Genomic DNA, 12,795 nt, shown 5'->3' on the forward strand with positions numbered 1-12,795 from the left:
TCCAACTGAACAACATTTTTTCCTATAACATGGCGGCCAGAATTGATCACTAAATACAGCCTTATCTTATATGGCGTTTCGGGTCAGGACCCTTCAGATTATTGTCATATGCATTGCGCTCAGAACAATGAAATTCTTGCTTGCTGCATCTTTACAGGCACCTGAAAGCAACTGCGGAAGTGAATGTACAACAAACCATAATGGCATAAATTTTCAGTGATACTAGGTGACCAATCCATAATTGCAAGCTGAAGTATGTATTGCAATCTTATACCACATCCACAGTAGTTTACTAAGGTAGGGCAGTGGTTAGACTTGTGTGACTTAAAATGGTGGATATCAGAGAATGGTGTGCAGTTTATATCAGACAACATTCCAAGTGTACACAGGACAAGATGCAGTTGGTAGAGCTGCTGCCCCACAGAGCCAGAGTCCCCAGTTCGATCCTGGCCTCGGTTGCTGTCTGCAGGGAGTTTGCACGCTCTCCTGTGGCCGCTCCCATATTCCAAAGACGTGTTACATAGATAAATCAGGTCAAACTCAAGTACAATAGATGTATTTGGGCTGCACAGTGCGACAGCTGGTCTCGCAGCGCCAGAGACCCGGCTTCAATCCTGACCTTAGCTGATGGAGTTTGAACATTCTCCAAGTGACTGCGTGGGTTTCCTCTGGGTGCTCCGGTTTCCTCCCACATCCGAAAGACACGCAGGATTGAGGGTCAATTGGTCCCCTGTAAATTGCCCCCAGTGTGTAGGGAGTGGATGAGAAAGAGGGATAACACAGAACTAGTGTGAATGGGTGACCGATGGTCAGCATAGACCTGATGGGCCGAAGGGCCTGTACCCATGCTGTGTCTTCGGATTCTGCGAGGGGCAGGGGAAACAACGTTCGAACTTTAAGAACCATAGAAATGGCTATGAAAACCATAGCTGTATGTGCATAGAAACACAGACGTGCACTTAATAGGTTGCTGGGCCCACCCACCCCATGTGCAGGATGCTGGCTGTGGCCCTGTAGTTGGCCACGGCTGGTGTTGCCTGAAATGAACCAAGAACGCAATCGGAGACAGATGTATGAAATCATGAGAGGAATAGATCGGGTAGATGCACAGAGACTCTTGCCCCAGAGTTGGGGAATCGAGGACCAGAGGACATAAGTTTAAGGTGAAGGGGAAAAGATTTAATAGGAATCTGAGGGGTGACCTTTTCACACAAAGGGTGGTGGCTGTATGGAACAAGCTGCGAGAGGAGGTAATTGAGGCTGGTACTATCCCAGCATTTAAGAAACAGTTAGACAGGTACATGGATAGGACAGGTTTAGAGGGATATGGGCCAAACGCAGGCAGGTGGGACTAGTTTAGCTGGGACATGTTGGCCGGTGTGGGCAAGTTGGGCCGAAGGGCCTGTTTCCACACTGTATCACTCTATGACTCTATGACAAAAAGCCGGAGTAACTCAGCGGGTCGGGCAGCATCTCTGGGGAATATGGATCGATGAAGATTTGAACCATTCTTCAATCTGGATGTGTGAATCTGATGAAGGGTCTCGACCTGAAACGTCACCTGATCCTTTTCTCCAGTGATGCTGCCTGACCCGCTGAGTTATTCCAACATTTCTTTGGTCTAAATTAGCATCTGCAGTTCCTTCCTACACAAGAACGTCAACCATGTAGTTGGCACTATGGAGTTGGCAAATAATGATTGCGTTTGTGGTTTTTGTCCATTATTTGCGAATCAGAGGTTAGTGTTCAAGTTTAGCACAGTGTGGTTTATCTTCAAGCTCCGAATGTTTTGTTGTTCACACTGTACAGTTACTGTTCACTTTGTGGTCAGTGTGTTGAGCGTCTGTGTCTGTCTTCAGTGCTAGCACTCTTTTAATATGTCAAATTATCTGTAAAACTTGAAGTCATAGAGTCTTACAGAGTAGAAACTGGCCCTTCAGCCCAACTAGCCCACGCCGACCAACATGTCCCAGCTGCCTGCGTTTGGCCCACAACCCTCTAAACTGTCCTATCCATGTGCCTGTCCAAATATCTATGTGATAGTGTTTAAGAAGGAACTGCAGATGCTGGAATATCGAAGGTAGACAAAAGTGCTGGGGAAACTCAGCGGGTGCAGCAGCATCTATGGAGCAAAGGAAATAGGCAACGTTTCGGGCCAAAACCCTTCTTCAGACTCTAGTCAGACTTCAGCTACACTTGTCTGGCAGCTTGTTCCATACACCCACCACCCTTTGTGTGGAAAAAGTTGCTCCTCAGTTTCCTATATAATTATATTTAATATGTGTATGTATAACTTCTGACATATATATATTTATAAAGTCAATATATTATTACATACGCACTTAACATTAACACATCATCAATAATCATTCATTTACAACTTAGTAAATAGTTCATGAGTCATTAATGCATAATGTAACTAATTTGTAAGCAATGGCTGGAGGGCCCTGAACTGTAGCACCTACTCATAGAGCCCAAACATTTGTTTTAAGAACCAAAGAGGGCATAGGCTCAATTAGGAATAGATTTAATAGGAACCTGAGGGGCAACCATTTCCACACAGAGGGTAGTGGGTATATGGAACAAGCTGCCAGAGCAAGTGGTTGGGGCAGGCATGATAAAAACAAATGGAGGTTATCCATTTTGGTGGCAAAAACAGGAAAGCAGACTATTATCTAAATGGTGGCCGACTAGGAAAAGGGGAGATGCAGCGAGACCTGGGTGTCATGGTACACCAGTCATTGAAAGTGGGCATGCAGATGCAGCAGGCAGCGAAGAAAGCGAATGGTATGTTAGCTTTCATAGCAAAAGGATTTGAGTATAGGAGCAGGGAGGTTCTACTGCAGTTGTACAGGGTATTGGTGAGACCACACCTGGAGTATTGCGTACAGTTTTGGTCTCCAAATCTGAGGAAGGACATTATTGCCATAGAGGGAGTGCAGAGAAGGTTCACCAGACTGATTCCTGGGATGTCAGGACTGTCTTATGAAGAAAGACTGGATAGACTTGGTTTATACTCTCTAGAATTTAGGAGATTGAGAGGGGATCTTATAGAAACTTACAAAATTCTTAAGGGGTTGGACAGGCTAGATGCAGGAAGATTGCTCCCGATGTTGGGGAAGTCCAGGACAAGGGGTCACAGCTTAAGGATAAGGGGGAAATCCTTTAAAACCGAGATGAGAAGAACTTTTTTCACACAGAGAGTGGTGAATCTCTGGAACTCTCTGCCACAGAGGGTAGTCGAGGCCAGTTCATTGGCTATATTTAAGAGGGAGTTAGATGTGGCCCTTGTGGCTAAGGGGATCAGAGGGTATGGAGAGAAGGCAGGTACGGGATACTGAGTTGGATGATCAGCCATGATCATATTGAATGGCGGTGCAGGCTCGAAGGGCCGAATGGCCTACTCCTGCACCTAATTTCTATGTTTCTATGTTTCTATTTAATTGACAACTGGACAGGCACAGGAATAGGGAAGGTTTATCGGGAGGTTTACAAGGCGTAGCTATGGGCACACGCATGGGCCCCAGCTATGCCTGCCTCTTTGTCGGTTACGTCGAGCAATCTTTGTTCAATACTCACCAGGGCCCCATCCCCGACCTCTACCTCCGTTACATTGACGACTGCTTTGGTGCCACTTCCTGCACCCGCACACAACTGACTGACTTCATCCACTTCACCACTAACTTCCATCCGACACTCAAATACACCTGGACCATTTCCGACACTTCCCTACCATTCCTTGACCTCGCTATCTCCATCGCAGGTGATAGTCTTCTGACCGACATCCACTATAAACCTACTGACTCCAATGGCTATCTGGACTACACTTCTTCCCACCCTACATCCTGTAAGGACTCCATACCCAACTCCCAATTCCTCCGTCTACGCCGCATCTGCTCCCAGGATGAGGTGTTCCACACCAGGGCATCTGAAATGTCCTCATTCTTCAAGGAACGGGGGTTCCCCTCCTCCACCATAGATGAGGCTCGCACCAGGGTCTCTTCCATACCCCGCAACACTGCTCTCTCTGCCCATCCCCCCCACTCACAACAAGGGCAGAGTCCCCCTAGTCCTCACCTTTCACCCCACCAGCCGTCACATACAACAAGTAATCCTCCGTCAGTTTCGCCACCTCCAACGTGACCCCACCACTCGCCACATCTTCCCATCTCCCCCATATCTGCCTTCCGCAAAGACCGCTCCCTCCATAACTCCCTTGTCAATTCTTCCCTTCCCTCCCGTACCACCCCCTCACCGGGCACTTTCCCTTGCAACCGCAAGAAATGCAACACTTGTCCCTTTACCTCCCCCCTCGACTCCATTCAAGGACCCAAGCAGTCGTTCCAGGTGCGACAGAGGTTTACCTGCATCTCCTCCAACCTCATCTATTGCATCCGCTGCTCTAGATGTCAGCTGATTTACATCGGGGAGACTAAGCGGAGGTTGGGCGATCGTTTCGCCGAACACCTCCGCTCGGTCCGCAATAACCAACCTGACCTCCCGGTGGCTCAGCACTTCAACTCCCCCTCCCACTCCGTATCCGACCTCTCTGTCCTGGGTCTCCTCCATGGCCAGAGCGAGCAACACCGGAAATTGGAGGAACAGCACCTCATATTCCGCTTCGGGAGTCTGCATCCTGGGGGCATGAACATTGAATTCTATCAATTTTGTTAGTCCTTGCTGTCTCCTCCCCTTCCTCAGCCCTCCTGCTGTCTCCTCCCATCCCCCAGCCTTCGAGCTCCTCCTCCTTTTTCCTTTCTTCTCCCCGCCCCCCCACCTCCGATCAGTCTGAAGAAGGGTTTTGGCCCGAAACGTTGCCTTTTTCCTTCGCTCCATAGATGCTGCTGCACCCGCTGAGTTTCTCCAGCTTTTTTGTGTACCTTCGATTTTCCAGCATCTGCAGTTCCTTCTTAAACACAAGGTTTATCGGGATACGGGCCAAATGGCAGACAGGTGGGAGTAGTGTAGGTGGGGCATGATCTTGGTCGGCAGGGGCAAGTTGGGCTGAAGGGCTGGTTTCTGTGCCGCATGACGCCATAACCCTACTGTGTTTACTACCGTTATGCTGCTGTAAGTGAGAATTTAGTTCTGCTTTCAGTACATATGACAATTAAACACTCTTGACTTCTGACCTATAGCAGTATGATCCATGGGTACATGGACAGGAAAGGTGTGGAGGAATATGGGCCATGCTTGGGCAAATGGCACTAGCTTAGATGGGCATGTTGGTCGGCGTGGATGTGTTGGGCAGAAGGGCCTGTTTCTGTGCTGTATGGTGCTGGGAAACCAAAGATGGCCATCTGTTTGGAAGCCCAGGTAGGGAGTTGCCTCAGATGGATTCCCATGGCATGAATGGCAAAGGGAGTGATCCCATTCAAAGTACTGAAAGGGAGGGAAGTGGAATGTGTGTCTGATGATGGAATCTTGTGTGAACTGGCAGAAGTTGGCAGCAGTGACAGAGCTGGCCCTCTGAATACATGCTCGGTGCTCTGACATTGAGCTACCCATTTTCATCTAGTTCAGAGGTACAGGGTTAAAACAGGCTCACCAGGTCCATGCAGGGTAACGATCACCCGTACACTAGTTCTATCCATCGCACTGGTGGTGCAGCGGTAGAGACACCGCCAGAGCCCCCGGTTCAATCCTGACTACGGGTGCTGTCTATAAGGAGTGTATACGTTCTCCCCGTGACCACGTGGGTTTTCTCCGGGTGCTCCGGTTTCCTCCCACGTTCCAAAGACGTACAGGTTTGTCGGTTAATTGACCGGTAAAGATTGTAAATTGTCCCTAGTGTGTAAGATAGTGCTAGTGTACGGGTATCACTGGTCAGCGCGGACACGGTGGGCTGAAGGGCCTGTTCCGTGTCGTATTTATAAACTAAACTAGGGACATTTACAGAAGCCAAAGAACCTACAAACCTGCAGGTCTTTGGGATGTTGGAGGAAACCGGAGCACCCAGAGAAAACCCACGAGGTCATAAAGGGAACGTGCAAACTCGAACCCGAGTCTCTGGCACTGCAAGGCAGCCACAATATCTCTGTGCCGCCCACCTATGCTTGATGAGCCACAAAGGCTAGGAGATGGCCAGGGATCAAAGGACAAGTTTGGAGTTCTTACGTTCTCTCGTGCGAGTCCGTGTGGGCTTTCTCCGGATACTCCTGTTTCCTCCCACATCCCGGTAACATGGGGGTTTGTAGGTTGCTGCGAGTGTGTGTGTAGGCGACTGGTAAGATCCGGGATGAAGATGACGGGAATGAGGAGAGGATAAAACAGATGATTTGATCGGGCACCCAGTGGTCTGTGTGACGTGACAGGCCAGAGTCAGCGCCGAGTCGCTCTAATTCTTGGCTCTCCCTTCCTTTGCTGAAATGTTACTGAGCAAATTGGTTTTTCATGACTTCCGTTAATCTTGCTTTACGGAGGTTAAGCTTTTGTTAGCAGCAGAGTTATTTTAGATCATGATTGTTTTGGTTGGGAAGGGTAACGTGCTTTACCTTTCTCTTGCAGAATGAGAAGCCCCTGGGCCATTCTAATAGTCGCTCCAGCAACATCTCCAAGGTAGGTGCTGAATTTACACAGGCCCAGCCTAAGGTAATGTAATAATTTTATTATAAACCCTCAACTGCTTTGCTTACAGAGCTGCCTCGCCTTGCAAAGCTCATGCAATTTATTTTCCAGTCAAAAGCTGCACCCCTTATTTGCATTGGAATTGATCGTTCAAGAATTGAAGCCAGGATAGTTAGTCTTTGCTGGATAACAATACCTCACGATTTAAAACAGTCATTGCCTTTCAGCCAAATCAGACGGCCATTTCATCAACGTCATCGCATGAGGGTCTCACCAATGTACAGGCTGGTGTTTCTGAAGCTTGTCTGCCGCTCGGTTTGACAGATCCCACACAATAAACGCAGCTGGTGACATTCACTCGGAAGGAGGCACGCACACATTGCCTTCCATCGCAATGCTTGAGCACATGCAAGATAGTTTGGCCTTTTAGGTGTCATTCAGTTACAGTAATCTCTCCATTAACAAATGTGTCATTTACAAAATGTTCACTATGATGGCATTGAGCTACTCGTCTGTATTTGAGCCTGTTGTAGGAAAAATGTCCGCAAGCTGGAAAGGGTGCAGAGATAATTTACGACGATGTTGCCAGGTCTTGAGGGCCTGAGCTATAGGGAGCGCAGGAGGATGAGGAGTGATCTTTAGGTCGGCACGGTGGCGCAGCGGTAGAGTTGCTGCCTCACAGCCCCAGATACCCAGGTTCAATCCTGACTACGGGTGCTCTCTATATGAAGTTTACACGTTCTCCCAATGACCACGTGGGTTTCCTCCGGGTGCTCCGGTTTCCTCCCACACTCCAAAGACATACAGGTTTGTAGGTTGATTGTATTAGGTATAATTGTAAATGGTCCCTAGTGTTAGTGCTAGTGAACGGGGATGGTGGGTCGGCACAGACTCGGTGGGCCGATGCTCCTGTTTCTGTGCTATATCTCAAAATTAAACTAAACGTGTAATAAATAAATGTTCATGATATAGCCATTGATATACTTATCTTTAGTTGACCCTGTTATAGGAAAGACGTTAGTTTGTGTCTATCATAAAAAGATGTTGTTAAGCTGGAAAAGGTGCAGAGAAGATTTATGAGCATGTCACCAGGACATGAGTGCGTGAGCTATTGGGGGAGGATATGCAGGCGAGGACTTATTCTTTGGAGGATGAGGGGTGATCTTATAAGACCATGAGAGGAATAGATAGGGTAAATGCACAGTCTTTTACCCAGAGTAGGGGAATCGAGAATCAGAGGACACAGCTTTAAAGTGAAGGGGGAAATATTTTAATAGGAACCTGAGGCGCAACGTATGTATACAAAGGGTGGTGGGTATATAGAACGAGCTGCCAGAGGAGGTCGTTGAGGCAGGTATTGTCACAACGTTTAAAAGTTATTTGGACAGGTACATGGATAGGACAAGTTCGCAACGAGCTCCAACGTATCAGATAAGTAATAACGAATAACAAAAACGGCGAGAAAACGTCAGAATGTGCAATATTCACAGTGGAGTGTTGTGGCAGTACAAAATATTGGCTATGGGGGTGTATGTTCAGTGCAGAGTTCAGTGGTGATAGCCTTGGGGTGGAAACTGTGTGTTCATCTTGTGGTGTGTGTTTTGATGGGCCTGTAACACTTTCCTGAGGGCAGAAGGACAAACAAGTGATGTGTGGGATGCGATGAGTCCTCTAGTATGCGTGGTGCCTTCCGCAGGCAACGAGAGCTATAGATCTCTTCCAAGGCAGGCAGGTGTGTGTTGGCCAAACGCAAGCAGGTTGGGCTAGTGTAAATGGGACATGTTGGCCTGGGCCAGTTGGACGGAAGATGTGTTTCCGCGCTGGATGACTACTCTATGACTCTATACATATTATTTTTGTTATAAGGATTACACTGAAACAAAATACGCATGCATTTTGTCCAAATTTTTGTTGTTGTTGAAGTTTTACTTCATAAACTGCTCCCCCTTGCATGTCTGTAAATTGAGGAACGGCTGATTTAATTCTTGATGTTTATTATAACTTCCATCTTTGCCTTGGTTCTGTAACCCTCATACTCTGGGTTAGAATTCGATTGTATAAAGCGTATTCTTTTGCGCTGGCCCATTAAAGTGTAAAATCAGCTGCTGCTTGTTACAGCACACTGAGAATTTGAATTGTGCTTATTGTGCACCTATCCTTGGATGGCACTGGATGTTAGTTGCATGTAATGCATGTTTAACATTGGCGCTGCAAGGTTCGAGCATGTGTGGAGCATGTGGCAACAGATGATGTGGACAGGGGAGAAGTAACACGAGCAACTAGAATACGAATGGGCATCTGTGCTCATAGTGCGACCAACCTGACTTGAACCATTGTTGGGGAATCCACTGCAGAGGACAGGCATCTAGTCCTCTGCGATTCATCAGTGGATTCAACCAGTGGACCTTCTGACTCATCTATAGCCAAAAGAAAGGCTACTTTCCTTTGCAGTGGGCTAGCCCGAACCCACCACACTCTGATCCTTGCTGCGAGGGGCTGTCTTTGCTGTCAAGGTGTTCGATTGTGGGCTGTGCTAATTCTTCCTCTTGCCCTTGTATTTCCGCCAGCAATTCTCAGTGTGGGGATCTGTCACCTTAAGGCTCCCGCCCTGGCACCACACGTGTATCCTCGAGTAGAAACAAGGAACTGTACACAGATGCTGGTTAATACACAAAAAGACACAAAGTGCTGGAATAACTCAGCGGGTCAGAACATGCTTAGGTGACGTGACGATTCAGGTTGGGCCACTTCAGTCTGAAGAAGTTGTGTAGAGATAGCATGCTTGTAAGGATAGGTGAGAATTTAGGTTGGGACCCTTCTTCAGACTGAGGAAAGGTCCCAATCCGAAATGTCCCCTATCCATGCAAGTGTGCTGTCTCGTCACAACTCCTGAAGGCTTGTGAATGATGTTGGTCACTCACAGGACATGTGGCAGGTTTATTTGGAGACACAGCATGGAAACAGGCTCTTTGGCCCACTGCGTCTGTGCTAACCAGTGATCACCGTTGTTTTGCTGTTACCTTCTCCCAGCTAACAATGATCCATTTTACATTTTCCTTGATCTCCATTCCCTTTGTCCTGTTTTCACACCTACACGCTTTCTTATCTATGTATCTCCCTCTCCCCTGACGTCAGTCTGAAGAAGGGTCACGACTCGAAACATCACCCATTCCTTCTCTCCAGAGATGCTGCCTGTCCTGCTGAGTTACTCCAGCATTTTGTGTCCACCAGCGATCCCTGTACACTGGTTCTATCCTATTTACAGAGGCCAATTAATCTGCCTGTCTTTGGAATGTGGGAGGAAACCGGAGCACCCGGTGTTAACCGACAGGGTCACAGGGAGAACGTACAAGCATCATACAGACAGCACCTGTACTGAGGGTGTACCCGGATCTCTGGCGTTGTAAGGCAGCAACTCTTAAAGATTTATTAGGAACCTGAGGAGTAACCTTTTCACACACAGGGTGGTGGGTGTATGGAACAAGCTTCCAGAGGAGGTAGTTGAGGCAACATTTAAGAAACAAATAGACAGGTCCATATATAGGACAGATTTAGAGGAATATGGACCAAACGAAGGACAGGTGGGACTAGTAAATAGGAAATGTTGGTTGGAGCAAGTTGGGCCAAAGGGCCTGTTGCCCCGCAGTATAACTCTATGACCTTCCCTGATCAAGAATCTATCAATATTTGCTGTTAAAACATTAAAAGACTGTTTCCACTGTCCTTTGAAGAAAATAGTTCAATAGACAATAGGTGCAGGAGTAGGCCATTTGGCCCTTCGAGCCAGCACCACCATTCAATGTGATCATGGCTGATCGTCCCCAATCAGTACCCCGTTCCCACCTTCTCCCCATATCTCATGACCCTGCTATCTTTAAGAGCCCTATCTAGCTCTCTCTTGAAAGTATCCAGAGAATCGGCCTCCAGCGCCCTCTGAGGCAGAGAATTCCACAGACTCACAACTCTGTGTGAAAAAGTGTTTCCTCAGCTCCGTTCTAAATGGCTTACCCCTTATTCTTAAACTGTGGCCCCTGGTTCTGGACTCCCCCACATCGGGAACATGTTTCCTGCCTCTAGCATGTCCAAACCCTTAGTAACCTTATATGCTTCAATAAGATCTCATCCTTCTAAACTCCAGAGTATACAAGTCCAGCCGCTCCATTCTCTCAGCATATGACAGTCCCGCCATCCCGGGAATTAACCTTGCAAACCTACGCTGCACTCCCTCAATAGCAAGAATGCCCTTCCTCAAATTAGGGTGTGGTCTCAATAGGGCCCTGTACAACTCCAGAAGGACCACTTTGCTCCTATACTCAGCTCTTGTTATGAAGGCCAACATGCCATTCGCTTTCTTCACTGCCTGCTGTACCTGCATGTTTATTTTCATTGACTGATGAACAAGAACCCCCTAGATCCTGTTGTACTTCCCCTTTTCCCAACTTGACACCATTTAGATAATAATCTGCCTTCCTGTTTTTGCTAAGACAGTATTCTAGTAAACCTGTTCTGCGCCCTCTAGAGCCTCCTCATCCTTCCTGTATTGGGGCAACCAGAACTACATTCAATGCTCCAATGTGGCCTAACCAAGGTCCACAGCTGCCAATGAACCCCCCTTACATACACATTCCCCTTCAGGTTGGAGTTGGTCATGTTGAGACAATGGGAAAAGGAAGATGTTTGCGAAGTGAGCTGTCTCCATCTCCTCTCCCACGGTGAAGGTTTGTGCTTGTGCTTGTCTTGTCGTATTTTGAGATGTCGACACTGACAGATCTTGATGTTGTGACAGGATCTCGCTAACTAGCGGAGATCAAGCAGCATAAAAGCAGCATGTTGCAAATCTCTGGAACACCTCAAGTTCCCTTCAAGATCTGACTGAGATCTGACTGCCACAGACGGCTGTGGAGGACAAGCCAATGGATATTTTTAATGCGGACTTTGATAGATTCTTGATTAGCGCAAGTGTCAGGGAGAAGGCAGGAGAATGGGGTTGAGAGGGAAAGATAAATCAGCCATGATTGAGTGGTGGAATAGACTTCATGGGCCGAATGGCCTAATTCTGCTCCTATCACTTATGAACATGACATTTTTTTCCTTCCCCTGTGACTGCTATACCCAAACGTCACTGTTATTTTGTGATTAGTCTGAAACAAATATCCAGATTGTTCCGGATTCTCCAGTTAAATTCCTGTAATCTTCATATGGATAACTTATATCAGAGGAGGGGTTTGAGCCAAAGTGTCACATCATTAAACCTGCAGCGTTGACTCGTTGGAGATGCCAGCTCCTGCTGTGCCTTGAGGACTGCTTGTTGATCTCTCTTGACCGGCTGCTGGTGACAGGGCCGGGCAGCCGTGCTGACGCGCTGCTGTTGTTGACTCCGGCGCGGATGATTGAGAATGGCCTCTGCGTTGCTAACCGCGGGTTGTGCCTTGTGCCAACAGGTAGGCAGCCCGACATCGGTGACACCACCTCACACCTTCTCCAGGACCTCGGTCAGCCCCTCGGACCAGGACATCTGCAGGTAACTCTCGTTCTCGGAAACCTTGCACCGAGACCTGCCCGTTCACTCACCGCGCCGACAATCTGGGGCGTCCGTGAGGGCTACCCCTCCATGTTCCACGCTCGTTACAAATTGGAATTCAATGCTTGATACCAAATGGAACTAGATCTCCACAGGAATTAAAGGTGTTATGCCCCTGTCCCACTTAGGAAACCTGAACAGAAACCTCTGGAGACTTTGCGCCCCACCCAAGGTTTCCGTGCGGTTCCCGGAGGTTACAGGTGGTTGCCGGAGGTTGCAGGTAGTGGAAGTAGGTAGGGAGACTGACAAAAACCTCCAGGAACCGCACGGAAACCTTGGGTGGGGTGCAAAGTGTCCAGAGGTTTCCGTTCAGGTTTCCTAAGTGGGACAGGGGCATTAAGATCAGTCTCAGTGAGTACGGGTGTGGAGTTGGATGGTGGTGTTTGATAGAATGCAAGGTCCTTAATCCAAAACCCCTTGATGGATATGCTACCCAGGTGGGTATTAGTCAAGATGGCTGCTGACTGCGATGCTACTACGCCAGTTGGGTCGTTTCACAGTCTCATCTCACAAGTAAAAGGAAAACTCGAGTAAGATTGGGGTGAAAGCTGGAAGGAATTGAAACGGGGATGTGCAGGAGGAACTCGGAGAGTTAGGCAGCAAAGGTGGAGGGAATGGATAGGTGGCGTTTCTGGTCGGAGCCCTTC

General features: G+C 48.0%; 1 protein-coding gene across 2 annotated transcripts in view; it reads left to right on the plus strand.

Annotated features, from left to right (window-relative positions):
* The window catches only part of LOC116966349, a 45,949-nt gene that overhangs the window by 22,058 nt on the left and 11,096 nt on the right, over positions 1-12,795 (plus strand). For both annotated transcript variants that reach the window (XM_033012484.1, XM_033012483.1), the window contains 2 exons: positions 6,508-6,558; positions 12,009-12,088. In XM_033012484.1, the coding sequence (XP_032868375.1) occupies positions 6,508-6,558; positions 12,009-12,088 (131 nt within the window). The remainder of the gene's footprint in view (positions 1-6,507; positions 6,559-12,008; positions 12,089-12,795) is intronic.

This window comes from Amblyraja radiata, chromosome 37 (genome assembly GCF_010909765.2).
Source record: "Amblyraja radiata isolate CabotCenter1 chromosome 37, sAmbRad1.1.pri, whole genome shotgun sequence".
NCBI classification, from domain to species: Eukaryota; Metazoa; Chordata; class Chondrichthyes; order Rajiformes; family Rajidae; genus Amblyraja; species Amblyraja radiata.